Below are 23,868 nucleotides of genomic sequence, written 5' to 3' on the forward strand. Positions count from 1 at the left end.
CGAAGCTGGTTAAATTTCGCTTTTTGCCGTACGCAAACGCAAGCGTTGACATGCTTCCAGCGTTCGACAGTTCCTCGTGTGCTTCATCTATGTTATCATGCATCTTTTTGTTACTACCCATCACCTCGCATCGCATTCGCATTTTTGTTTGTTCTTCAATACCCTTGCTGATATAATAATGTTTGATTTTGCCTTGGTCGTGGATTTATTTATTGTAGATAAACTGATGGCTAGTGAATTTCACTGCGAATCCTAGATGATGGCTTCAACCGATGATTACATGTATTGCTATACGGAAATCACCACGGCCACCACTTAGAGGCAGGGTTGAGTGATGATGAGACTGCCAACGGTTGCAGGGCCCGTTCCTCCTGTAACCTATCCACCTCTTCTTCGAGTTGACGGACTTGGTCTCGTACTTCATCTAGAAATTTCTCGTGATCCAGTTGGCTCTGTAATAACTGCAACCCCTGATCGGGTCAAAGCACAAAATCAGCAAGCATATTGACACGTTGATTCAGATCATGACGCGAGGGAAAGCAGTGAAGAATGCCAGTGACCCACGATGCGAGAACGACACTACTTACCAAGTACACAGCGGAACCCAAAAGAGCTACCGGGATCATGCCCGGCAGCATGGATGCATACCATTCAGAATGTGCGGACCGTGGTCCCGTGGTTGACGAGTATCCACGGGTCCGCTGCTGGGGAACACGTAGAGAACGCGTTCGAACGAGACGCATTAAGGGCGCCATATGATGTTTTTACAAATCGGAAGGCCTTCCGAGAGTTGACTCCAATGGACGTGCAAATAGGTCAGAAAGTATGGGTGAAGGTTTACTTGCCCGCGGTGTTTGGGTGCAAGGCACTTGTGTGCGGAGAAGTCGTTCACTAGCCTGGCGAACGGCGTTTTCAAATGAACAAAGTTCAATATTCAAACCAACGTGGGACTAGTGCCGATGTGATATGGTGCAGAATGACTCCGCTCGAGTCAGAGGACATGGGATTTCAAAAAATAAAAAGAGCGCACGAGATGGGATTTGCTTGGACTTTGTTTCCGAGATCCGGGGCAGTAATTCTAAAGTCTTCAAAGTTGCAACCCCAGTTGCTAGTGAATTTGCCGACGTGTGAGATGGACGAAGCTGAAGTCTCCGTCTCTTGATTACATAAGCAACTTGATCATCGACTTGGATCACGGTTTACTTGGTATCTTGTGCCTATCTTCTGAAGAAAATACGCGCAACAGATAATGAAGCTCTTCTAGTACAAGCATGTCCACTTCTCTTGCTCCCAAGCTAATTCACTCCCACAGGATAAACCAACAACTACTACATATCTCAAATGTGCTGTAGAGCTTTCCGAGCCCCTCCGACTCCTGGGACGATATCTGTATGAATATCTCGCGAGCGCACCCGAAGTCGCTGAGCCCAGTCCCCGCATTATGTACAAAGAAGACTAGTACTAGGCCATCCTTCTATTTGGTTTGAACTTTGCCTCTCGGGAAGGTTAGGCTTAGCGTTGTTCAGGACCCGATGGAATACGTTCTCGACCCGACTCGGCATTCAATGCTGTACCAAGATGAAAAGATAAATTAATCTGCAATCTATGCTACATCCAAGCTAGTCCAACGTTTTAAAGTTGCTCTCTCGCACACCATTAACATTCGCGACTAGAAACTCATATGCGAATGCCGAAGTTACGGCATACGGGGACTTCCTTGGAGGGGGAATGAAGAGCGCGTCTCACTCAGGTCCCGCTGCTTCAAATTCTTTTTTTCATAACCTTGAACCGATCAAATCATCTTAGGCGATGGTGACAAAAACATTAATATTTCTGTTCGCGTTGCACACCCCAGGGCCCAGGTCCAACAGGCCCAGGGAGATGACATCTATTTATGCCAACGTTCTTTGTCTCACCCTCTTGACCCGTTCTCGCAAGTCATCACTCTCCCCAAACCAGCACAGCATAATTTCTGATTTTTGCTCGCCATTGCGTCAGCTTGCTCAACAGTTATTTTTGACCGACGGCACACAGGCTTGTAATGTGTACTCTCGGTTCCTTGCTTCTCGCTTTCCATCGTATGTTCCCATGGGGTGATATGTATTAGCAAACAGGGGCGAAACCCACCCTGTCCATATCTCCGCCCAACATCAGGCCACTTTTCTGAAACAGACGCTGGACTCATCGATGCCAGAGCGAATTGGAAATACATAGATTGCCAATTACTGGTCAAGTCAGTTGACTCGGAGTGCAGCCTTCCGATGAATTGCACGTGTCACGGTACACAACGTGGCAAGAAATGCTTCGTGTCCTATTAGTACCCCCCGCATTAATCCGTATGGGCCGTTAAATCTGTTGAGCATTATAAAATTATCAATGTCACTATAAGTATCTCATTTCCTCGACGACAATCCGCAGCTCCACGTAGCATGTGCCGCGAACTCGCTGAACCAGTCGTAACGATCCCATATAAAAGTGGCGTGAGACACTACCGAGATAAGTCACCTGCGAGCAATATCTTCATAGTTAGCATGCTTGCTCGTTAAAAATATTCCATCGCGCTGTAACCTGTCGTTCCTTCTCTCTGCTCTCCTTCTATCAAGCCATCCTGACTACTATTCACTGTGTGCGCTAAGCAGCGCGACTGCCATTCGGGCGTCTTGCAACCAGAATACATAAGCGCCTAGTAGTTGTTGATCTAGACCTGTTCAGACCTGCCAAGTTATCATGGCCCTGCAGTTGAACGTTGATTCACCGGTACTCAGTGAAAAATCAGGCTCAGGTCCGCTTTCAAACGATATACCTCTCAACTGTCGTTCTTCCCCGCATCGAAACTCGCGTCCATCCCACCATCTTATTCCAATGCGTACTTCTTCGTCTCTTTCTTCTTCGTCGCTTTCGTCATCACAAACCCTACCACAATCGCAACGATATGTCCGTCCGCGCGGGCTGCGGATATGGAACCTTTTCAAACAATGGCTGCCTATCTTGGCGTACGGTGCAACTAGCCTTGGTTTTATCTTAGCTATCGCATTCTGGAAGACTGAGGTTCTTGACGGTAAGTCATCGGTTCCTGTCAGTCTGCTTTCGTGACCCGGTGCCCTAGTGGCCCACTGCTGCAGACTAGTGCAGTTATATCTCTATTCCTCGTTTGCGCAGTCGTGACAGCGTTACATTTCGCATGTTATTTTGCACTGCTTACAATGTTTTATTTCCAACAGGTCTTGACCACCTCTCACACTGGCTGCGAAACGACCAGTATTTCGGCTATGCAGTATTGTTTTGTCTGATTTTCATCACTACATTCCGTATGTTCCGTTCTTAATTTATCATTGGTCAACAATTCACGCATGTGCGTTGATGTTTCTCACGTTTCAATAGCTCCTCTCCCACTATATTCCACACTGATCACATTATCGGGATATACGTTTGGGCCGTGGATCGGCGCTGCTATCTCATATTGTGCTGCGCTCTCTGGTGCTGTTGTTGTGTTCTGGCTATCACGGACGTTCTTGCGCGAGCCAATTGGTCGTTGGCTTTCCTCGACGCGTGCTTTATCCCGCGCAGTCCGAGCCGTCGAACGCAAACCACAGCTATTGTTCCTCGTCAGACTTGCACCATACCCGTATAATGTGCTCAACGCACTTCTTGCGGCCACCCCATCACTCACCATGCGGACCTATGTGATTTGCACGGCTTTGTCCCTTTTCAAAGTCATCATTCATACCAGCGTCGGTGCAGGAATCCGCTCGTTTAGCGCCAAGAAAGAACCCGATGTTCAGGAGGAAGAGGATGATACCTGGGGCAGAGTCTGGACTATCGGCGGGATCCTTTTGTGCATTGCACTTTTCATATACCTCAGTTTGGTAGCGCGCCGAGCAGTGGACGATGAACTCGATGATGATATTCCTGGAAGTGCGTCGGAAGAAAGAGTGGCATTCTTAGATGCAGAGTCGCACGTAGAGGATGACGATGTTGGATCTCGAGGACTACCCCTGACTTTACAGTCACAGAACAACATGAGAGAGGCACAGCTCGTTTCTCCACACCACGTTGTGTCTGGTCTTGCTGCAGCCTAGTCGCTGCCTTTTCCCTTTTAAATGGACTCTAGACTTGTATATTATTACCCAAGGATATCATATAAGTTGATTAAAACCAAAACTTGTATGTTATGTATGTATTTTTTTTTGAAACAGATTGTACTTTTTACTACTTTGGATACTTAGCCTATCTCCGTCGTGCCATATGTCGTTTTTTTTGCAAGTCACGCTCGCAGCACCAATGAAAATCGCGTGCGGTATCTTGTCTGACACCGCCAATGGGCGAAACAGAGTTCATAAGAGGCCTAATGTCGATCTACACAGGTCTCATAGTAGTTGTCTTAACGAGACCATACTGTGATAAATAGCATGATCCTGCCCCTGACCTGACGCCCACCCTGCAGCAAATGCCGTGCGCCACTAAAAATGCCATTGATCCAAGCTGTGCAAATGCCAGCCCTTGTACACAGGGTCGCCCCTCTTTCCTGTTGGTACGATCATTTATGAATGACTCCACGATACAATCACGGAAAATCCACAAAGAATATGAAAACTCAAGGCAATGAAAACACTGCGGCAGTGTGAAAGATTGGTCTGGGTCCAGCCGCCTGCCACTGCCAGTGCCCCCCCTTCGGGCAATATCACCTGTCGCGCAAACATCCGAAGGCCGGCAGCAAGTTGAAGTTGACGCATTACGTTACCCGATCAGAATTCTGTGCATTCTCTCTGATCAGATCACGCCTAACAGTTATTTGACGAGATCAACAAGTCGCTTCCCGATTTGGTACATACTTATGCGGTCGCCGTTTTTGTTATCGTGAAATATTTGTTGGCCGGCGGGAAATTCGTGGAAAATCGGTGGAACATGATTGGGAGTTTTGATAGCGGGGAGATTGAAGGAGGAGGGGATGGAGGGAGTTTTGCGTTTGCAAATTCGCCAAGTGCACGGTCGATACGGCAAGGTGTGGCATGGCCATCAATTCAACCATGGCATGTTGATTAAGCGGATGACCTGTCCATCATTCAAACATTGGACAAGCAAAATGTATTGCAGATACTATCGAGAAAAACACAGCCGGGATATCAATGAACGGGGGTAACTGTATACGGGGTAACCGTATGCACACGAGAGCCAAAGCGAGAGGTATCAAAGTGGGAGTGATGATGGGGTGTGGTACTACAAATGAGGAGCAACAAAGTATACACGCTGGAACTAGATGAGAGAGCACATGCAAACGCAGCCAATCGTTTTGTAAGGTTCATGAAAAAGATCTTCCAATTTCGTATAGCTTCCTAGAAGAAGCGGGTAAAGTGAGGTGAGGAAAGGAAAGTGGGATCGTGAGGGCAAACGCAAACACAAAACGGCCAGAGTAGTCCAAAAGTCAAAGATCAGATATCAAGGAAGGAGAGTTGAATTAAAAGGCAATCCGAGCAACAAGTCTATTTTCTCCACGAGAACGTTGCGTCTAAAGCTGGTTCACGGTTTTGGTATATTGCGGAGGAAGGTGCTCGTTCATAGCGACAAAGCCAAAATCAGGCGAGACTGGACCCATTCAAGAGACTGACAGTCAGTAAGCCAGGCCGTGAGACATCGGAGGGCGCAAGGGGTAGTCGCGCGACTCACAACGGTTAATGTCCGCTTCCCCTGCGCCATATCCGTCACCGAGTGGTGGCGTGTTCGCCTGAGACGACGAAGTGTGAGAAGCAGCACTGATCGACGATGCGCTTGTGGAGGGGCGCTGTCCAGCCTGATGGTGACCCCAACCACTTCGTCCGTCCATCGAATCGATGGATGCACCACCAACAGCAGAGTATGCAAACTCAGCTTGACCGGCAGGGAAACCATACGAGTCCACAGACGGCAACTGGATCATGCTGCGCACTCGTGGCATGTTTCCATCGTCAGCCGGATTAGGTGACGACGAAGGTCTCTCGTTGGAAGGATGCTCATACGGAGACGGGTATGGACTCATAGCCTGACTGTGGCGACGGGGACGACGAATGCTGAGGGACGATGGGCCATACTGCTTCGAGGATGATGGTGGGCGAGACAATGATGGCGAAATGGGGCGGTGGTGACTCGACCCGGGACGCGAGTAATCGGCTTGATGGTAAGTGTGGTGCGATGGTGATTCCTCATACGGCAGAGATGACACTGATGAAATGGAGTATCCCGTGGTTGGGCGGCTATCCGGAGATAGCGAGGGCGGGCTATTGTCACTCTGCATCGAAACACCCGAATAGGTGGATGAGTAAGAGGTGTTGATGGTCGGCGTTGGGCGAGGACCATAACCATTGTTGTTCGGTGGGTTCAACAAGGAAGACAAGCTGCCCGAATGGTTGGAAGTCGTGCTGTTTGGAGAATACTGCCAGTTCTGGTCAGTATAGGAATACTGCGAGGGAGGGACAAGCATGTCCCTGTTGCTAGTATGCTGAGGGTGATGATAACCACTTCCTGGACCCATTGCGCTGAACTGAGCGGTGGGAGATTCCTCTGCGGGAGAGATGGGCTGCAAGTGAGACTGATTGTACAAGTTATGATGAATGGGCTCAGAAGGGACAGTAAGGGGAGGTAGGTTACGAGCGTGGGAGTAAGTCGTGCTCCAACCTGGACTGCTCTGATTCAAAGGAGTGAGGGAGCCTGGTGCAGAAAAGCCACGAGCGCGACCACCGCCATTAGGCATTGTGCCCTTTGGACCAACAGACGAAGGGACGGTGAGAGGAACTGGACCCATACCGATGGCGGAACGGGGAGGGGGTATTGATGGGGGCTCCTGTGTATCACGCTTCCTTGGCTTTGGAAGACGTGGGGGGACGCGGCGTTTGAAATTAGCCACAACCTCAGGGGGGGAGTGGCGGTTGAGGGTGGGATGGGCTGCGGTACCGTATTGTTAGTAAAAAGAAGAGGTTTGAAGTGGCACTGACGCGGACTTACACCATGTGCTTGCGTCTGGATCATCAATAGCAGGGTCGACGTTGCGCAGGTTCACTTTACGCATGAAGCCATAGATCTAATGGACGAAGTCAAGTCAGTTACAGATTCATTTCAGTTAAGGGTTAAGTGGGCTTTGCGTCGACAGAGAAGGATGGAAGCACATCAGACACATACATTTAGTTGCCGGGAGAAGCTTGCAAATCTCGATTGACGGTAAATGCTTGGGAGGACATGTAGAGCCAACTGCTCTGGTCTCTCTACGATGATATGTTCTCCTGCAGGATCCCAACGAATCATATGATGGTTTTCTGGACGTTCAAGGAGACTATAACGCGTTAATGGATAAAATTGTAGATGTAAACGCGAACTTACGCGTATAGTTTTGTTAAGAACGTAGCCTGAGGCTTTGCCTCTGACTTTGGAGGAGGGGGTTGCTGCTGCTCATGAACTTTGAGAGAAGTAGGAGGACTATCCTCTGTCGGAGAGCCATTGCTAGAACTAGAATGAGAAGCTGATGGCTGCTGCGGGTAAGTAGGACCAGTTGTATTAATCTGAGGAGGATAGTCGGTCGGACGAGACCATTGTTGAGCTCGTTGATATTGAGAAGTGTACAGGTCCTGCATGTTGTCGTTGTTCGTAAAGTGAAAAGGAAAGGAGGAATTGAAGAAGTGCGAACTATGTAGCTGTTGTCTAAAAAGAACCAAAAATGAAAAGTAGTAAGTAGTCTCGTCGATCGAGACCTTTTTGATATTTTATAAAGGTAGCTAAGTATAAAACTAGTTCAACGGTGGAGAATAAATCATCAACCGAATTCGTCAACACCGAAATTAGGTTACGAATAAATTTACGTCAACATTCCATATCCATTTTTTGTTACCGCTTTTTCCTTTTTAAATAAAACGTAATCAAGGGTGCCGCGGCCGGGTTCGGAAATCACCTTCGGTAAATACATTATAAACAATACAAAACAACTATAACATCTAAATTTGGTTGTTATTCCACTTCCTCGGCGCCGAGGCTATCCTCGTAAGGAATAATCCGTACCAAATTTCCATGTGACAATTTCGAGTTGCCGCGCCAGATCTGAATCTATTGTTTTCCATGTTTTATTTCTTTTCAGCGGCACTTCAGGCCTCAAGTACTCCATCCTGTAAAACTTATAGATACACGTGTAATGAAACTATGATATGAAATACATTTAACAATTTTTAATAAATGATCCCCTTCACGGCCGCCACTTGTTCGCTTACCTCTCATTGGTTCACTTGGCTCACTTTAGCGCTAGCTGGGGTCCTAATTAATTACTCAATTTAGTAAGCCGCCCCATAAATTGGTTCAACTTAACCGAATTAAGACTTACCGCAACCAAACCTCCAATCTTCTCACTCTGCTTCTCCTCCTCAGCGATCCGCCCGACCTTTAAAGAACCACTCCCCGCGCCCTCTATCTCCTGTCCCTGCTTACATATACCACTCACTATCACTGTCTCTTCCCATACCCATACTAGATATTACCTTTTCCTTGCGGTACTCGACTACATTGTAAATTCGGTCTCAATCGGATCATCATCGACACTAAACCAAACGCACATGCTCAGCATTATAGTCAAATCCCATGGAGAAACTCTCACTTCATCGGCTGATCCCCGAGTCATTTTTCACATACGCTAGCTAGTACTTATCCGATGCCCTACTCGTCCCCCATTTTCAAAATCAGCAATCGTCAGCGGCTCTACTGCGTCATGATCAACTAACTGATTAGAATAGATCGTAAAGTGTCGGACATAATAGCACTAAAAGCGAGTGATAGATGGTTGAAGCAGCGGTGCAAAGATATGGGTGTGTGTTGAAATAATACAAGTGAACCTTATTTTTCCCTAGAAACAAAAAAATGCAAAAACTATGCTAGCAAAGTGTCAATGAAATGAAGCAGCGGATGGTATCAACAACGAAAGAATAAAGTATCATACCAATATCCATCATCTACCGGCGATCGCATCCGATGTTTCGTAGCTACCGTGGCATAGTCTAGACCGGAATATGGCAGAAAAAGTTCTTCAGCTTTCCCCATCATAGTGTAGCGTGACGCTGTTGAACGCGCCGAACAGATCTCCATCTGCTGGTACGTCCAAACCATCGTCGTATCCCGGTGTCCCAGGGCCCGCCGGTACGCTCGCACCTGCTACACCTCGTATTTGCTCCTCTAGATGAAGCGAGCGTGACTCCTTTAGGTGTCGGAAGTTCACCGCATCAAGACCATTACAGGACGATGGAATGATCTAGATAAGATGCGCGTCAGTCAAAATATCTATCAAGCTGTATCGGATCAGACGTGTGGACTTGTCTCACAAGGTTCAACACACGCCATAAGCGCTCAACACGCTTGTGGACACACAGATATATAAGAGCATGTCAGACTCACCGGTGGCCGCTGGTGACGCAACAAACCCCAGTTCATTTTGGAAAACCATTTATGCTGCTTAACTTCACTGGCTCCACTCCTGCTGCCAAACCTTGTTCGTTCATCTTTGTCGAGTAACCGAATGACGATATCCTTGCAAGCGCTGTACGGCAGGACTTTCGTTAAAGTTTACTCATGACCCAAGTGTTCAACTCTAGCCCACCTCGTAATTTTAGGTGCATCCCGGAAATGAACTGGCAGAGACCGGATGTTGGAAAAAGTATCGTTCCTCTCCTTCCCCTTGAAGGGCGTGGTGGCGAACTGCACAGGAGCGTCAATGATTGTTCCCACAGCAAAATCCGATCCAAACTCCGCCGATGGTGATCAACGTCAACTCACAATCATTTCGTATATCAAGATACCAAGCGTCCACCAATCCACCGCAGCGGTGTGGCCCTGTGCAGCTATCACCTCTGGCGCGATGTATTCTGAACAACCAAGCCGCATACGGTTAAATCCTTGATTGTTGATAATTAAAGGAGCCTTACCCTCGGTACCGACAAACGAGTTTGTCCGAAAATCCGCTGTACATGACATCGTATCGATCATAGGTATCTGTAACATAGGAAGAATGTGTGAATTATCACCACATGGACGACAAGGGAACGGCTTACCCCGTTTGGTCCTAGCTGGTGAATCGTCGCAGGACGGCCCCCAGGATGCCCAGATTGTTTAGCGAGATCGAAATCCGACAACATAATGTGGCCGGAGTGATGGAGGAGGATATCTGGACGAAGTTCCAGCAAGTACGGAAGACGCGGTAAATGAAAGATGAAAATTACAGCAAGATGTGGCAATAAAGTTAAGCGTTTAGTACACGTTGGCGATCAAGAGGAGAAGCAACCCACTTTCTGGCTTGAGATCGCGGTATATGAAGCCGTTTAAGTGAAGGTACTCCAAGGCCGCCACGACCTCCGCCGCATAAAATCGCGAACCATCTTCCGGAAGGCATTTGCCCGGACGAGTCTGTAACGCGCGGAAAAACTCGCCACCCATGCAGTACTCCATACAAAAGTAGAGGTACTCTTCCGACTGGAAGGAGTGATAGAGTGTGACGATGAACGGGTGATTTGAAGTGGCTAGAATTTCTTGCTCGGTTAAAGCACGTTTTATCTTTTTTCGTTCGATCATCTCCTTTTTGGACAGGACTGGGGAATCATAATTGAAGCCAGTTTGAAGTTTCATCAAATCACGGACCCACCTTTCATAGCAAAGAGTTTGTCAGTCTTCTTTTCTCGCACAAGGTACACACGTCCGACGTCGCCCTTCCCAAGCATTTTAATTTTCAAGAAGCTTGATGGGCCGACCTCGACCTGTAATTCACCCCTTTGTTTAAGAAAACTGTGCTTGCAGAGAAGCTTTATAACGTACCTGCCGAACTTTGATTGAATTACTGGAATATGTCCGTCTGAAAGCTTTTCCAGGACCATCATGCGCTCCGTTCACAATTCTAGTCTTTGACAGATGTGAATTACCAGGATACCGCTCGTGCCGATTAGATCTCCCTCTTGAAGAACCAGACGACAGAGTTTCCAATGAGTCATCACCGTGGTCAGATGACGTAGAGGGTGCACCAGGTACTGGTGGAATCATATCTGCAGGTGCTAATAGACCATTCCTTGTAGGTGCTGACGACCGGCTACCGGAGGAAAAAAGGTGCTTCGCGTTTGGCGCGGACGCTACGCGACGAATAAAGCGCGTCGCAGACGCGCCCATGGCCCGAGGAGACAAGGGCCCCGAGCGGCTTGAATGCCCGGTATAATCCTGTGAGGGTGCGAATGACTGCTGGGAGCCCGCACCCGTGGCAGTCTGCGGCTTTGTTGGTGACTGCGGAGGGCGACTCTGCATCATACGCTGTTTCTCCGACTTTGTCCGTACGCGACTTTGAGGAGCTTGTGGGGTGGCCATTCCTTTCGTTTCAACATTCGAAACAGACGACTGCTGCAGATGCGGTTGGTACTGGTAAGGGAAGAGTCGGGAATCAGGCACAAGGTACGGTGAGTTCGGTACAGCTCCCACGTTTGAATCGCTGGATTGGGTATTCGAAGAGTTGTAGGAGGAACGCTCGTCGATAGGGAGGAATGAGCCGGGAGTCAGTGACGGACTGGGTGCTACAGGTATATGTTTGACTGCCTGAAGAGGAGAGGAAACTGCGCGAGGCGAGCAGTCAACGGCTAGTATTGAGCCATTGCCATTAGAACGATGCTTCTTTGAGGAACTTGGTAGACGAAAAACAGATTTCCATGAAGAGTGTGACGGAGTAGACGGTGGAGACGGTGCGTGCATGATGGAGATTGTTGATTCGCGGTCGATCCCGAGCGCTCGATCGGATTGCACAACAAATGCTAAACTTCTTCAACAAGTTCAGTTGAGCCTCAAGTCAGCAACAGCAGACACGGACTGCAAAAAAGACTGAAGAAAGAAAATTGCTTTGGTATCGGGGGAGGTACAAACGCTCAAATTGTTGTCCCCTCAACATAACGGTAGCAGAAAATGGTTAAGCTTAGTAAGACGGCATCTTCCACTTCATTTAAGCTTACGCTACATACGAGAATCATTTATTCACGTTAAATTTATGGTTGACTTTGCCCTATGTAACCGTTGGTCGAGACCGTAGGGTCGAAACGAACCTTTCCCGAATAATAAAAATAATAATTGGCGTGATTGCTCGAATTCCCCACCGGACACCACACCATTTCGCGTTCAGGTTCAGCAAACTTGCTTGTCAGAGTAGCTTGTCACGCGATCAACGTGTCCGTCACAATGTCGTAAAGCCATGATAGATCCGTGTCATGGTCACCGTCTGTTGTGCGGCTATTCTCCCACCCGATCATCCAACACTAAGCGGCTCAGCTTGGGTACATCGATTAGCAGCATGAACCTTTGCTGAAGTACAGTCGAGAAAGTAAATCTTCGCGGAAATGAAAGTGCTGCGACTCGAACGTTGCAATGTGCATACAAGTGTAATAACACGAACGTAAGCCCGAGCAAAAATTTCGTGTCATTTGTCAATTTGCAATATTGCCACGAAGGCAAACTTGGCAAAGGTACCGCGGGCCTAGTTGGATCGATCCTCGTCGGAATGGGGTCCGCGCAAGGTCCGCGTGCAATAGGTATCCGAGTCTAGCCGCCAGTGAGGGCACCGCACGCAATTGCATTTGCGGATGGACCTCGGTAGTTCCGTTTAATTATCAGTTTCAACTCCATACACAGCAATAAGCCACAAGCATGCTGGCTATCCGATGAGTTCGATTCTGCGGGCACGAGGCAGTGTACTAATGATCCGAAAAGCAGGACTCGCCTTGTAGATGGCGTACGTTTTGCAAGCGATGCTTGCCGTGCACCATGGACTCTCACGAGAACTTATCTGCGGACCAACCAGCTCCCTGCATCCTGTCAAGATAGTGAATACATACTAGTAAGTTACTCCATAAAGGTTCACCACTACCAGGAGGAGGCTGCTGTATCATAAAGCTATACGTGAGCTGCTATCATCGAGTGTGAGGGCTGTACGGGGCGATATCTTCGTGGGCCAAAACATGTACGGCAGTTGCCAAAAGTCGATGTGCTGGTGAAGGGAGAAATACAGCGATGCAGGGACTCCTGTAACATTATGAAGCCCCAGAGACCAACAAGCCGCAGCGCTCATTCCTACGGGCCGGCTTGACATGGGAATTACGTGGAACCCCAGGTGCATCTCCGTTGTCTTTGACAACAGCACCATCCATCACTAAGCCGAATCTGGGCTTCCATAGGGCATCATGCATCATGCACTGGGCCCTAACAAAGCAATATTTGCCCGAGGCAGATAATCAAGGATATTACTTTTCTGATATGCGGCAACTGAGCGCCATCTGTGGCGCGAAAGGTTGTAATAGCTGCCCAAAACTGGGACCATCATGATGAAACCGCATCAGCATGGTTTCGTATCATCTAGAAAGAAATGATGTTAATACTAGGGAAATTGCCTCATACACATGACCGTCCACGTATGACCGTCCACGCGCATCCTGCGAATAACGAATGGCAAGAGGGCGCTCCACTTACAAAAACAGAACACGGGTCTCCATGAACGTTCCGTAACGTTGAGAACCTAAAACTGTCACGTCATCAATCCTGGAGGAACAGACAGCAAGTAGTGCGATCCTTTGGTAGCAATGCAAGAGGCAAAGGGAATGTACTTCGGGAACATAAGATGACTCGAGTTCGCCCACGACGAGACTGTCTCATCATCTAGATAAGCATGGCGTTTGAAACGACGATTGCATCAGTGGCCAGCATAAAGCATGGGCGTCTAACTTTTAAGTAAAATTATGGAAGCAAAACACGAATTTGGTAAAGATGGAATTTTCCGATCCTAAAAACAGAATATGTCGCGGAAACTTAGGCATGAGCGGACTGCAGCACCACCGTGACCTATCTAGAGACATTGGTGCCTCATGTGCCTCAGATCATGGCTGGTATGACTTCGTGTCGAATATCTGGCCTGCGAAAGACCAAAGAAAATATCCCGGCAGCGTATGAAGATCGTGTGAAAAGCAATGCGAACTCACTCACCCGGTTGGTTCGAAGAGGGTCGAAGATTCTGGCAATATCTATTATATTTCACCTGCATGATCCCACACGTTTGGCTGTGGATTACATGGTCATGGGTCCAGAGGTAATTTCAAAGTTACTAGTAAATGCCGTAGTGTGTCGACCGCGTCTCACGGAGATTGTGGTACATACTTCATCCTAGTACGAGGAATAGGTAGTCACATCAGTTGGAGAGTGGTCGGCCCCGAGATGGCCAGAAGTACCTAGAGTGCAGCTTAAGCAATTCTGGGCTGTACAGATGGCGTACAGACGAAGACAGGCGTGACAGATGTGTCAGTTATTCAGATCCGAATCTGAGGAGGGCCTACTAGCGTCCGGAGAGTGCGGATTGAATGCTAGCAGCACACAATGGCAATAAATCTTGGAGCCTGGCAGGTAACGTTGGTCTTGTTGGTGGAGTTGTTCGTTATGTGGAGAAAATTGGGTTGATATTGAGTGATTAGAAGGTCTTGAAGGAGTTGGATCCACTCGGATGAAAACCTTTAGGGATTTGTTCGCATTCGGCCGGTCCGGGACCGATGCGAGCGGAGAATGACACGGGAGTGGGCTACATTGAAGACGTCGCTTGAAATCAGCGGCAGTCAGATATTTCTTTGGAAGACCTAAGCATGTTCCTGCGCGTCAATCATCCAGAAATTCTAATTTCCCTGCCTTAAAATCACCACCACTGAGACTCTTCTGCCCGCCCTGTCGCCCTTTAACAAGACTCGGATTCATACCTACTCGGATACCCCGCAAACGATCGCACGACCCCACGGATGTCATCGAGGTCATCGTCTAAAGAGTCCCAGCCGTTGCTCTGTCACCGTGATCAGGAGTCTTCTTATAACTCTGTGCAGGCCTCAGAGTCGAGTTTACCGATTGACCCGCCGCCGCTAAATCAAGTCTCTCGTGTTGAACTTTTTTGGATCCTTGCAGGTCTTTGGAGTGCGGTGTTTCTAGGATCCTTGGATGGTGCGCTCTAGTTTGCTAACAGTGAGAAGAATGGAACAAACCCCAAACTTCCGTCAATAGGTACAATTGTGGCAACGCTTCTCTCACCAATAGGAAGTTACTTCAGTAAATCTGAACAGTCTTCGTACCTGGGGACATCATACTTGCTCTCAGTATGTTGTTTTACCCCTCTATACGGTGAGGGCAACGAAATCATCGTACTATCATGCATGTCCATTTTAACTCCTATCAGGCCGACTATCAGACATCTTGGGTCGCAAGGGAGCCATGCTCCTCGGACTGACTCTATTTGGTGCGGACAGCGAAGCCGGTAGCCATTTCATCTCTCTAATATGAAATTTAGGATCGGGTACTATTGCATGCGCATTCGCTCCCTCTATGGGGGCGTTGATTGTTGCGCGCGCCGTCGCAGGAATGGGTGGTGGAGGGTGCGTGCAGCGGAATGGTTTTTGAAGGCTCATTGTGCTGACATTTGTTTCAGAGTAATGACGGGTATGTTGAGCGCCATCATATCAATCGCCAGGGAAATTTTACCTTGTTGCAGTCAGCAGTATCGCCATCAGCGATCTAGTACCCTTGTAAGTTCGCGTTTCACAGAGTAACGATACAGATTATTATTATTGTTATTATTAGGAAACAGCGTGGCCTATACCAAGGAATGACTAACATGTAAGTGGTTACGGAATTGTTCACTGAGCTTGAACGAACATGCTCGATCAGTTTGTTTGGTCTGGGCGCTGGCCTCGGCGGTCCATTTGGAGGATGGGTGAATGACACTCTGGGTTGGTTAGTAGTCAGTTGGAATGTCTCCATCCCGCCTACTGAATGATTTCAACAGGCGGGCAGCATTTTTATTGCAGGTCGGTAACCTGGTATCTTTCTGTCTCGTCCTGGCCTCACTCGAACTCAGGCGCCGTTGTTGCTTGTATCTTTTACTTTGGTCGCACTCAAGGTCAACATAAAGTTGCCCAACGAGATTGAGACCCAAAGCACATATTCCAAATTGCAGCGCATTGATTTCATGGGATCATTCACGTTAGTTGGTGCAGTCGCCGGATTATTGCTCGGCTTTAGTCTTAAGACTACTGAGGAGCTTCCGTGGTCACATCCCCTAATATTGGGGCTTTTCTGTACCAGCGCAGTTTTCTGGGTCTGCTTTATATTAGTGGAGGCTTACTGGGCACCGTACCCTGTGATGCCCCTGCGCTTAATTACGCAACGCACCCCATTAGCGATATCTCTGGCCAACTTTTTAGGTTCTATGACTGCTTTTTCGACGGTAAGGGCCAAAAACTTTACACGATGCCACTTAATTAAAGCGGCATCTTGTCCAGATATACAATGTCCCTTTGTATTTCTCAGCCGTTAGGCTTAACTCATCCACGAATTCCGGTATGCTTAGGACTATTTGTGTTTGCACTCGCTAAGTAATATATGCCCTTTAGGTTTACATTTGCTTCCTCATTCTGTGCGGATCTCTTGGTATTTTGTGTCAGGAAATGCTCACCTTCTTATAGATTGCTTTATCCACGGGAAGCATGATCGCAGGCTGGTGAGGTCCTGATGATCATCCATTATTCTCACTGACTCACCGTCGTGATTGTAGGATGATGCGACGAACAGGCAAACTGTATTACTTAACGTTAGCCTCTGTTGGCTCGACCATCATTGCCAGTATTTGTCTTGCTCTATGGGATGATAACACATCGCAGTACCATCTATGGTTAGATATTATCCCGCAGGGTTTTGGAATGGCCAGCTTAATCACCACTACGCTAATTGTCAGTATTTCCTTCCTTCCCCATTCATACACTGACCTGGTCCCGAATTTGCAGGCCATGATCGCAGGCGTTTACAAGGAAGATATGGCGGTTGCAACCGGCAGTAAGTGCTACTCGACTACCCGGAGAGGACCTCTGAACTCAGGATGTGTAAATTACAGTCACATATCTTTTCCGAACAACTGGACAAGTTCTCGGTGTTAGTTTATCAGGGGCTGTGCTCCAGAGCATTCTGCTCAGAAAATTGCGCCAGCGAATTACTGGAGCTGGTTCATTAGAGGTAAGCGGCATTGGTGTGCACCTATACCGTCCGCATTTAATATGAATTCCCTTTGCCCAGATCATCGAGGAGATACGGTATGATATCCGATAACAATGCAGTGTATACACTTACAGATGCTGTGTTCAGACACTCGATAAGCTCGATCCCTGACCTCGCACCTGCATACAGAACAGCTGCAGTCGAGTCGTACGCCGATGCTCTCCATGTTGTTTTCATCTGTCACATTGCGATCAATATTCTCGTTTTCATTGCATGCATACCCATCGAGGAGCACCCCTTACCGTATGTGATTGTCACGTCCGATCATGCCCTGCCAATGCTAACCTGTGCCGATATTTCCAGAGGAACACTTCAGGAGCAAGAAGAACATTATAGGAACCAACAACTTGAGGAAAATGACACTGCTGAAGCAGTGGACTCACCTTAGATATTCATTTGACTGACTAACCGTTTGCGTCGTGTAACTATCCCGCAATAACTCCAGCGACACCCAAGCACGTTGGTACGACATTATGTACTCATTATCGGACACCCCAAGCCTTCTACCACCGCGCAGCCTTCATATACCTCATCACTCTGGGACGTGTAGTAGTAGACGGTAGTCATGTACACTGTATACTGTACTGGGCAATGTAGAGCAATTGTCTAAACCTCCACGTCGGGCCTCCTCGTCCGCAATGATGGCTTAAGCTGGTGTGTCCTCCGAAGAGGACCTTTCTTGTATCCACCTCCTCGGCATCTTCTCTACCACTGGCGCAGGCCTCTTTCCCCCTACTTTCCCCTCCGTATCTGCGTATCGGCTCCGGTCAGGTCGCACGGGGCATGGTAACACGTTGGACGCGGAAACCGTCAACACAGACGCAAAAAATGTGAGACCGAACAAAGTTGAAACAAATGTGCGGCGTTGTTGGTATGTTAGACGAAAACTTTTGGAGATGGACATTCTACAACTTTTCGTACGACCTATGGTCAGTGGACAGGATCAAAAAGCGGACGGATGGTTTACGCACCGACACTCTGCCCATCCTCTCAAGTAATATTTGTTTGCGTCCAAGGTTGTTCGACGCTAACTTTTGAGATGTGCCGGATGTCGCCGACGATGCTAAAGGGGTGATGTTTGTGCTTGTTTTCCATCAGCCTTTAACCACCTTCCGGTCAAAATTCTATACTAGTCATCATGCCTAACGCTCGCGTACTCCGAGACATCAAGGCCCGCAACGTCGTGAAGGCTAATGAAGTCCTCCGCAGGGCCTACCTGTATGTCGCGCGGAACGAGACCCTGTCCCCGCAAGTGCGACACCAAGCTCAGCTGCAGCTGAATACATTTGGGAAGTACACACGTCCGACGACGGTGAAGAACCGTTGCACAGAATCTGGACGTGGTCGGGGGATTATCAGCGAGTTTGCACTTTGCAGGGTATGTGACCTGCTTGGGTTTTTTCGAATGCGTCCTCATCTTGTAAATTTGACAGTACCAGTTCCGACTGAAGGCGCTCAAGCTGGAACTCCCTGGCGTGCGCAAAGCTTCTTGGTAGATGGAGGTTACACGTACATAAGAGTTTATGGTCTGGTGAGCTTACGCGTGTTTAATCGGCAAAGTACGGAGTGCTCATGGCACTCGGTGCAGCATATACCTAGTCGTCCCTACGTGACTTCTTTTGCATGTATCCTTCTGTCTAGACGTAGCTCGCAGTATATATATATTACCGCACGAAGTCTCCGCACGTACAATTATATACAGTAATAAGTTTACAAGGCTTTAGCTTGAAACCACACCAGTCCTAGGACGGCGGAGAGTCCCCTTGAGCACCAATATCAGATGCCAACAAATCGGGTTCACCGCGCTCGCGCCTCCAGCGATTACACACATTCAGAGTTACCTTATCGACGAGGTAACTAGAGAAGAATGAGCATACAATATGGGCATTGCACAGCTTGCAAGGCGCACCTGTATTTCCGTAACCACCACTCAGCAAGTTCCCAATTATGCTGGGCAAGAACATCGTCTCCGTGAAGTTTGACCGCCTTCTTGTAGTCAAAAAGACAGTCCGCTAACGAAATTCGCCCTGAAAGATATCAGAATATCACTGCGCTTGAAAATGGCTATGCGATTACCTCGAAGAAGGATGATACGGTCTCGGAGCTCAGGATATATAATACGGTCAATAACACTTTCTGTAAAGGAATCAGTACATGCCCAGATAGAAGGCAAAACAAATATACCATGATTAATCGTTCTTGGGGATGTCTGGTGAGCATATGACCATCAGACTTGGGAGACTCGCGCTCACCTCTGCACCAGAGTTGGTCGTAATGAAGCTGGAAGACAATAAGCACTATTTCTCATGAAATTGTCGAGGTGATATCTAAAGGGGCACTCAGATATGAGTCACAACAGGAATGAATAAAAAAACTGACTGGATCAATTTCATAGCCTCGATCTTTTTGGGATCTCGAAGTTCTGCCATATCGTGATCGTCAGGCTCCTCAGCGGAGGGCTTTTGAGATAGAACCCGCTGCGGAAGAGGGACAGCCCCATTCGTTTTGTTCGTGGAGTAGGACATTGCCCCTAAGCGTTGCTCGACGTTCATATTCATTTGGGGCACATAAGGTTGAAAATCAGAGGCAGCATAATGACTCGGTGTACTAGACGTCGTAGTGGACATGAAGACGGGCGAATTCCCTGATTGCATGAGATCCGAAAACATAGTGTCCTGAGGAGAGCGTCCTTGCGGGGGTGGAGGAGGATATAAGGAGCTAGCAGGAGGCACCGCAGAGCTCATGGGTAGCATGAGTGGGTAAGAATCCCGACGGTCACCGTTTTGCTCTGAGTTACTCATACCTCTTGCCTTCTTCGCCATTCCAGGCCCACTGTCGTCGTCTGATGGGCGCTTTCCTGTGTTACTCGGCGTGCCAAGCATTGAACTCATGGCGTTTGATGTTTGCGAAGTCTTGAGGGAATGTTTGCGGGTTTGGAAACTCTCCCATGCAGTGTCCGTTTCTGCCTTATTGACGAAACTGTCGAAGTCTGCCATATCCCAACCAAGCTTCACGAGCAAACCACCGGCACCATCACCAATAAACCCCGATACACTCTTTAAGAGGCCGCGAAGAACTTGATTTTCGGTCATAAGATCTATAAAATATAGACCAAGGTAAGTAACACCGATACAAACAGATATAATTACATACCCCTAAGAATTGCTCTGCAGTCAGTCAGAGCTTCATCTTGGGACGCAGAAAGCAATTCAACGCGTGCTTCGAGGTCACGGATCTGATTGTTGAAAAGTGCGAACTTAGTACGACGATGCTGGGACTGATTACGAACCGGCGCACCCTTTGCTGCTTCCTCAAGCGAAACTCACGCTGGGCGATACGATTTTGATCCCGACGCGCTGCCTGCGAGCTTCTCAGTAGTCAATTGGTGCTTACTACAACTAGTCTGAAATAGACAACTTCGGATTTTTTTTCCTGCCCGGTTTATTCGGCTCCCCTGGCTCATCAGCGTGATCGAGATGGGACTCGATATCAGAGTCCTGCAGAATAATTGAGAACAGACAGTAAGTAATAAAAAGGAGCATACTAGATCAAGATCTCCAGACACACTACGAGGTGCATCATCAGGCATTTTGTGGAAATGAAGTTGGTCAAAAGTAAGCACTAATTGTTTGGCAGTGCAACAGTATTTGCAAGGCCTGCGTAGTCAGCACTAGTCAGCGTCGGCAGTGAGATGAATGCTGCGATGCCGACTCCAACGACCGGTTAGCTTCAATAGCCGAGCCGCTTGACATAATCATCCGTGTCCGACGCCCGGCACGCTAGTCTAATCATGTGCCCATGTCGCTGCCAGCCTGTTAGGTTGATATTGGTCACAGGCCTTCAAGCTTCGGGGGCGCCAACGACCTAACTAGTCCTAGTCAGCATTCGGAACCGCGCATTTACCTCTCTCTCAGCATCAGTCCTGTCCGTACCAACTTAGCATACTGACTTTGTTGCTACTTTGCATTCTGTCATCCACACAGTACTTGCTCTCATATGCACTCGGGCTGCACCTCCCTGCGTTTTGTGTATCGAGCAACGGCAGGTGTGAAACATGTGTGAGTGGTTCTATGACATGACAATTGTATCCAGCTCGTTGTGTATCACTCGGCAAATTTGATCTTGATAAAGCTGATAGCGGGCCCAATTTTCTCAACATTACCTCAGTTTTGTACAACATCGATAAATTACGTCGGCAAACATCTGCCTCGAGGCAGCCTCTACCAAGCTCCTGCCCCCTTAAATCACGCTATCCCCACCCAGTCAGCATCTGAATCTTCCACTTTGACACATTTACACAGCTCCGATGAAATGGGGGTTTAATCTCAGCAAATTCCGCGTTTGCTGACCTGTGGCCTTGGCCTGTTATCGTCATCTTACAGCGTTTTCCTCACTGAATCACCATATTCTCATGATGACCCTTAACATTGATATCTGGGCGTCGGCCATATTTCATTCATACAAAACATCCGAGCCATCGTTCGGGCCGTTTAGCCTCGAATCAGGCATGAATCAGATCCAAAATACATGGGACCATCCCTACATTCCTACACTATCAGCTAATGTACTTGGTCGAGTTCAGATTAAATGTGTGTTGTGTACAATTCCATCTTCCCGATTACCCTGACTGATGCGGTTGTTCGTCGCAGGGTGCACGGATTCGGAATCTAATCGGCTTTTGGTCCTGCTTGTGTCCATAATTCGAATTGACGTGACACGTGGTTTGCAGGGTGTGGCATCGGTGATCGTGGTTCTCATACCTTGGTGCGTGGTGTTTCCCTTGGTTCGACCAATTCGGCGACTCCTTTATTCGCGTCCGTGCGCCACACGTCAATAATATTGTTCCAACCAGACGAGGCTGAGGGAGTCTTTTGGTGTTTTACCTGGGGTGGACCGTCGGTGTAATAATGCCTGACTCTGTTCGTCGTGGTGTTGGATATTGCATATTAACTCATCCCGAGTAAAAATTGATAGGCACCTGAAATTAAAAAGTTTTTTGTGCTGCAACGGCGGTTGTTCTCGAGATTCAGCAAACCATTGCAGTCGAGATCCTTGTGCGTATTACTTACACGCTTCAGGGACATTACCTCATCTTTAGCAATCGCTTATCGTCTCCATGGCTCATTGTCGCTCGCCCGCGCACCGACTCAATGGCTCTTAATCGAGTGCGTCATAGTATTCATAGATGTGACCTCAGCTCCCAACCATATATTCGTTCGGATCAACAGTTTCTGTCCGCCCAAAAACAAAGCGAGATTCATTACTGCAGTCATTTAATATCTTCTTGGCCTTTAAAATCTTATAATCATGTAAACCAGTCTCGCGACTTGGATTAGGATTCTTTCTCTCAAACTGAAAACTCAAACTCCACAAAAAATCCACAGCCACTATGACTGCTGAAACTGACATGGTCTTCCGCTTTGTCAATCCTACCGACGACACGCGGACTTTTCGAGTGTATCAGGTGGTAGGAACAGCACACGAGGAATTGGAACTATACAAGGTACGTCCAGCTCACTCCTCTACTAAATTCATGATTTTGACTGTCCTCGCAGTTTTCACATTCAATGACCGGTTCTTCTGGCGGAACCACAACTTATCAGCGAAAAAAATATGAACAGTTTGACCTTTGAGACTGTTGGACAAATCAGTTGGAGCTCGAACACTATTGCTTCCGTGGTATATTTTGGTTTAGAGGAGGTGAGATTTATGACGTTGATGACCCAGACGCACTCTGTTGATGACTTGGTTACCAGGTTTCCGTCAGAGATCTCCGGAAGGTCAAAAATGCTACCAGCCAGTAAAGTATTTTGCTCGAGCTCATATCTCCGTTGCTGATTCATTTCATGGATCCTAGTTCACGCAGATTTAAATCCGGTGTCGGTGCAGGGTATAAGTGGAAGATATCAGAGAATAGGACCGACTTATATGTACGTGTCACCGAGATTGGAACATGCGCCTCCTAACGTGCCCATACAAAAACAGTGTATCGATTCACAAGACAAATACATTGCATCGTGGTCGAATCACGAGAGGATACTAAGAGTGACCCCACGCGCCAGCGCAATGTTAGATCGGCTGGTGGTCACTTGCTTCCTGAATGTATGGTTCAAGCGGCTTGGGCGGTGGTAACGAGGTCGTCAATGTCAGGTGTCTATCCTTATACTGTATAGTAATCAACTTAATCGCAACAACTGTAATCCGTGTTTAACGTGCGAGTACACTGAAATAGCATCATCGCTACTCACCTTTGACATTCGTTTCGCAACCGGGAGACATTACCGGGCTTCAAACTGAACCACTAATGGAAAAAGGTCAACAGTTGCTTGGTTTCTGGTTTCAAGAGCGACAGATACGTACTCCGCTTGGTCCGCTTCTTGTACATGATACGATGACCACACTCACGACAACGTATAGGTTCCCTGGACTTTATTTCATTCTTGGCGCCGCAGTCTTTTTAAACCTTGATTAGATTGTTTGTAAAGTGATGCTCACAGGCAGTCATGAGTACCTGCGCAAATGTATTCCATATCCTGCCGCGGTGCAGGTACGAAGCTGCCACCAGCATTTGTAGTTTGTTGTCCTGGCTGGTTCATCGCAGATGTGAACGAAAAAGGTATGGCAGTCGAAGCGCGTGACTCTCGCGTGATGTGTGATACACACACGTGAGTCACGTTACGGGCGCGCGGGTACTAGCCTCTTTGCATAGAGACGCTATAGAGACTCGGCGATCAGAGTCTAAGTGCTCCCCGTTATGATGAAAAGAATCCAACTTGAAGT

The 23,868-nt window shown here is 47.9% G+C and overlaps 11 protein-coding genes across 11 annotated transcripts; 5 read left to right on the top strand and 6 right to left on the bottom strand.

Annotated features, from left to right (window-relative positions):
- Positions 1 to 238: 238 nt before the first annotated feature.
- Positions 239 to 914, bottom strand: DFJ58DRAFT_318481 (uncharacterized protein). The gene is made up of 2 exons (XM_041379818.1): positions 588 to 914; positions 239 to 470 (listed from the first exon to the last, which is right to left on the bottom strand). The coding sequence occupies exons 1-2, from the start codon at positions 753 to 755 to the stop codon at positions 300 to 302; spliced, it is 339 nt and encodes a 112-aa protein (XP_041250233.1). The 5' UTR covers positions 756 to 914; the 3' UTR covers positions 239 to 299.
- A 1,601-nt stretch (positions 915 to 2,515) lies between these two features.
- On the top strand, positions 2,516 to 4,319 carry DFJ58DRAFT_757878 (uncharacterized protein). The gene is made up of 3 exons (XM_041388241.1): positions 2,516 to 3,058; positions 3,222 to 3,308; positions 3,382 to 4,319. The coding sequence occupies exons 1-3, from the start codon at positions 2,728 to 2,730 to the stop codon at positions 4,077 to 4,079; spliced, it is 1,116 nt and encodes a 371-aa protein (XP_041250234.1). The 5' UTR covers positions 2,516 to 2,727; the 3' UTR covers positions 4,080 to 4,319.
- Positions 4,320 to 4,447: 128 nt separating this feature from the next.
- Positions 4,448 to 5,261, top strand: DFJ58DRAFT_836351 (uncharacterized protein; the record flags this gene model as incomplete). The annotated part of the gene is made up of 3 exons (XM_041392295.1): positions 4,448 to 4,531; positions 4,789 to 5,002; positions 5,095 to 5,261. 3 exons carry the CDS (start codon positions 4,448 to 4,450, stop codon positions 5,259 to 5,261), a joined length of 465 nt encoding a protein of 154 aa, XP_041250235.1.
- On the bottom strand, positions 5,067 to 7,715 carry DFJ58DRAFT_757884 (HSF-type DNA-binding-domain-containing protein). The gene is made up of 5 exons (XM_041388242.1): positions 7,348 to 7,715; positions 7,150 to 7,300; positions 6,976 to 7,051; positions 5,665 to 6,915; positions 5,067 to 5,583 (listed from the first exon to the last, which is right to left on the bottom strand). The coding sequence occupies exons 1-5, from the start codon at positions 7,596 to 7,598 to the stop codon at positions 5,507 to 5,509; spliced, it is 1,806 nt and encodes a 601-aa protein (XP_041250236.1). The 5' UTR covers positions 7,599 to 7,715; the 3' UTR covers positions 5,067 to 5,506.
- Positions 7,716 to 9,031: 1,316 nt separating this feature from the next.
- Positions 9,032 to 11,151, bottom strand: DFJ58DRAFT_650845 (Pkinase-domain-containing protein; the record flags this gene model as incomplete). Its single annotated transcript, XM_041381590.1, has 9 exons — positions 9,032 to 9,253; positions 9,397 to 9,538; positions 9,599 to 9,696; positions 9,775 to 9,863; positions 9,924 to 9,990; positions 10,050 to 10,162; positions 10,284 to 10,583; positions 10,637 to 10,748; positions 10,807 to 11,151. 9 exons carry the CDS (start codon positions 11,149 to 11,151, stop codon positions 9,032 to 9,034), a joined length of 1,488 nt encoding a protein of 495 aa, XP_041250237.1.
- Positions 11,152 to 14,518: 3,367 nt separating this feature from the next.
- DFJ58DRAFT_695261 (vacuolar amino acid permease) lies at positions 14,519 to 17,476 on the top strand (the record flags this gene model as incomplete). Its single annotated transcript, XM_041383450.1, has 17 exons — positions 14,519 to 14,985; positions 15,046 to 15,162; positions 15,218 to 15,277; positions 15,329 to 15,413; positions 15,467 to 15,477; positions 15,530 to 15,563; positions 15,619 to 15,654; positions 15,706 to 15,771; positions 15,824 to 15,845; positions 15,896 to 16,264; positions 16,305 to 16,377; positions 16,431 to 16,453; positions 16,503 to 16,537; positions 16,592 to 16,766; positions 16,821 to 16,869; positions 16,928 to 17,059; positions 17,163 to 17,476. The coding sequence occupies exons 1-17, from the start codon at positions 14,790 to 14,792 to the stop codon at positions 17,474 to 17,476; spliced, it is 1,797 nt and encodes a 598-aa protein (XP_041250238.1). The 5' UTR covers positions 14,519 to 14,789.
- A 103-nt stretch (positions 17,477 to 17,579) lies between these two features.
- Positions 17,580 to 18,206, bottom strand: DFJ58DRAFT_318882 (uncharacterized protein). Its single transcript, XM_041379819.1, has 2 exons — positions 18,060 to 18,206; positions 17,580 to 17,993 (listed from the first exon to the last, which is right to left on the bottom strand). The coding sequence occupies exon 2, from the start codon at positions 17,990 to 17,992 to the stop codon at positions 17,735 to 17,737; it is 258 nt and encodes an 85-aa protein (XP_041250239.1). The 5' UTR covers position 17,993; positions 18,060 to 18,206; the 3' UTR covers positions 17,580 to 17,734.
- DFJ58DRAFT_695265 (uncharacterized protein) lies at positions 18,149 to 18,790 on the top strand. Its single transcript, XM_041383451.1, has 2 exons — positions 18,149 to 18,466; positions 18,522 to 18,790. Exons 1-2 carry the CDS (start codon positions 18,227 to 18,229, stop codon positions 18,582 to 18,584), a joined length of 303 nt encoding a protein of 100 aa, XP_041250240.1. The 5' UTR covers positions 18,149 to 18,226; the 3' UTR covers positions 18,585 to 18,790.
- On the bottom strand, positions 18,791 to 20,773 carry DFJ58DRAFT_757927 (uncharacterized protein). Its single transcript, XM_041388243.1, has 10 exons — positions 20,633 to 20,773; positions 20,506 to 20,585; positions 20,386 to 20,455; positions 20,242 to 20,323; positions 19,468 to 20,185; positions 19,341 to 19,415; positions 19,273 to 19,286; positions 19,165 to 19,224; positions 18,998 to 19,115; positions 18,791 to 18,945 (listed from the first exon to the last, which is right to left on the bottom strand). Exons 1-10 carry the CDS (start codon positions 20,675 to 20,677, stop codon positions 18,831 to 18,833), a joined length of 1,377 nt encoding a protein of 458 aa, XP_041250241.1. The 5' UTR covers positions 20,678 to 20,773; the 3' UTR covers positions 18,791 to 18,830.
- Positions 20,774 to 22,477: 1,704 nt separating this feature from the next.
- DFJ58DRAFT_713211 (uncharacterized protein) lies at positions 22,478 to 23,220 on the top strand (the record flags this gene model as incomplete). The annotated part of the gene is made up of 6 exons (XM_041383912.1): positions 22,478 to 22,591; positions 22,644 to 22,708; positions 22,740 to 22,788; positions 22,845 to 22,888; positions 22,946 to 23,018; positions 23,074 to 23,220. The coding sequence occupies 6 exons, from the start codon at positions 22,478 to 22,480 to the stop codon at positions 23,218 to 23,220; spliced, it is 492 nt and encodes a 163-aa protein (XP_041250242.1).
- Positions 23,052 to 23,703, bottom strand: DFJ58DRAFT_757938 (DNA directed RNA polymerase). Its single transcript, XM_041388244.1, has 4 exons — positions 23,600 to 23,703; positions 23,449 to 23,541; positions 23,337 to 23,389; positions 23,052 to 23,282 (listed from the first exon to the last, which is right to left on the bottom strand). The coding sequence occupies exons 1-3, from the start codon at positions 23,682 to 23,684 to the stop codon at positions 23,367 to 23,369; spliced, it is 201 nt and encodes a 66-aa protein (XP_041250243.1). The 5' UTR covers positions 23,685 to 23,703; the 3' UTR covers positions 23,052 to 23,282; positions 23,337 to 23,366.
- Positions 23,704 to 23,868: the final 165 nt, after the last annotated feature.

Source organism: Suillus subalutaceus (assembly GCF_016647625.1).
Source record: "Suillus subalutaceus strain FC151 chromosome Unknown DFJ58scaffold_4, whole genome shotgun sequence".
Lineage (NCBI taxonomy): Eukaryota > Fungi > Basidiomycota > Agaricomycetes > Boletales > Suillaceae > Suillus > Suillus subalutaceus.

Bases quoted from the DNA above. Each gene is read 5' to 3' on its own strand.
- DFJ58DRAFT_757878 (XM_041388241.1), top strand. From the start codon at position 2,728: ATGGCCCTGCAGTTGAACGTTGATTCACCGGTACTCAGTGAAAAATCA. The intron at 3,059-3,221 runs GTAAGTCATCGG...TATTTCCAACAG, and splicing joins GAAGACTGAGGTTCTTGACG to GTCTTGACCACCTCTCACAC. The intron at 3,309-3,381 runs GTATGTTCCGTT...ACGTTTCAATAG, and splicing joins GATTTTCATCACTACATTCC to CTCCTCTCCCACTATATTCC.
- DFJ58DRAFT_318481 (XM_041379818.1), bottom strand. From the start codon at position 755: ATGGCGCCCTTAATGCGTCTCGTTCGAACGCGTTCTCTACGTGTTCCC. The intron at 471-587 runs GTAAGTAGTGTC...TGACCCGATCAG, and splicing joins TGGGTTCCGCTGTGTACTTG to GGGTTGCAGTTATTACAGAG.
- DFJ58DRAFT_695265 (XM_041383451.1), top strand. From the start codon at position 18,227: ATGCCTAACGCTCGCGTACTCCGAGACATCAAGGCCCGCAACGTCGTG. The intron at 18,467-18,521 runs GTATGTGACCTG...TAAATTTGACAG, and splicing joins GCGAGTTTGCACTTTGCAGG to TACCAGTTCCGACTGAAGGC.
- DFJ58DRAFT_757884 (XM_041388242.1), bottom strand. From the start codon at position 7,598: ATGCAGGACCTGTACACTTCTCAATATCAACGAGCTCAACAATGGTCT. The intron at 7,052-7,149 runs GTATGTGTCTGA...TTCGTCCATTAG, and splicing joins GCTTCTCCCGGCAACTAAAT to ATCTATGGCTTCATGCGTAA. The intron at 5,584-5,664 runs GTGAGTCGCGCG...GAATGGGTCCAG, and splicing joins GGAAGCGGACATTAACCGTT to TCTCGCCTGATTTTGGCTTT.
- DFJ58DRAFT_757938 (XM_041388244.1), bottom strand. From the start codon at position 23,684: ATGAACCAGCCAGGACAACAAACTACAAATGCTGGTGGCAGCTTCGTA. The intron at 23,542-23,599 runs GTACTCATGACT...AGGTTTAAAAAG, and splicing joins TATGGAATACATTTGCGCAG to ACTGCGGCGCCAAGAATGAA. The intron at 23,390-23,448 runs GTACGTATCTGT...TTTTTCCATTAG, and splicing joins CAAGAAGCGGACCAAGCGGA to TGGTTCAGTTTGAAGCCCGG.
- DFJ58DRAFT_757927 (XM_041388243.1), bottom strand. From the start codon at position 20,677: ATGCCTGATGATGCACCTCGTAGTGTGTCTGGAGATCTTGATCTA. The intron at 19,416-19,467 runs GTCAGTTTTTTT...GTGCCCCTTTAG, and splicing joins GAGGCTATGAAATTGATCCA to ATATCACCTCGACAATTTCA. The intron at 19,116-19,164 runs GTAATCGCATAG...GATATCTTTCAG, and splicing joins CCGTATCATCCTTCTTCGAG to GGCGAATTTCGTTAGCGGAC.
- DFJ58DRAFT_318882 (XM_041379819.1), bottom strand. From the start codon at position 17,992: ATGTCCATCTCCAAAAGTTTTCGTCTAACATACCAACAACGCCGCACA.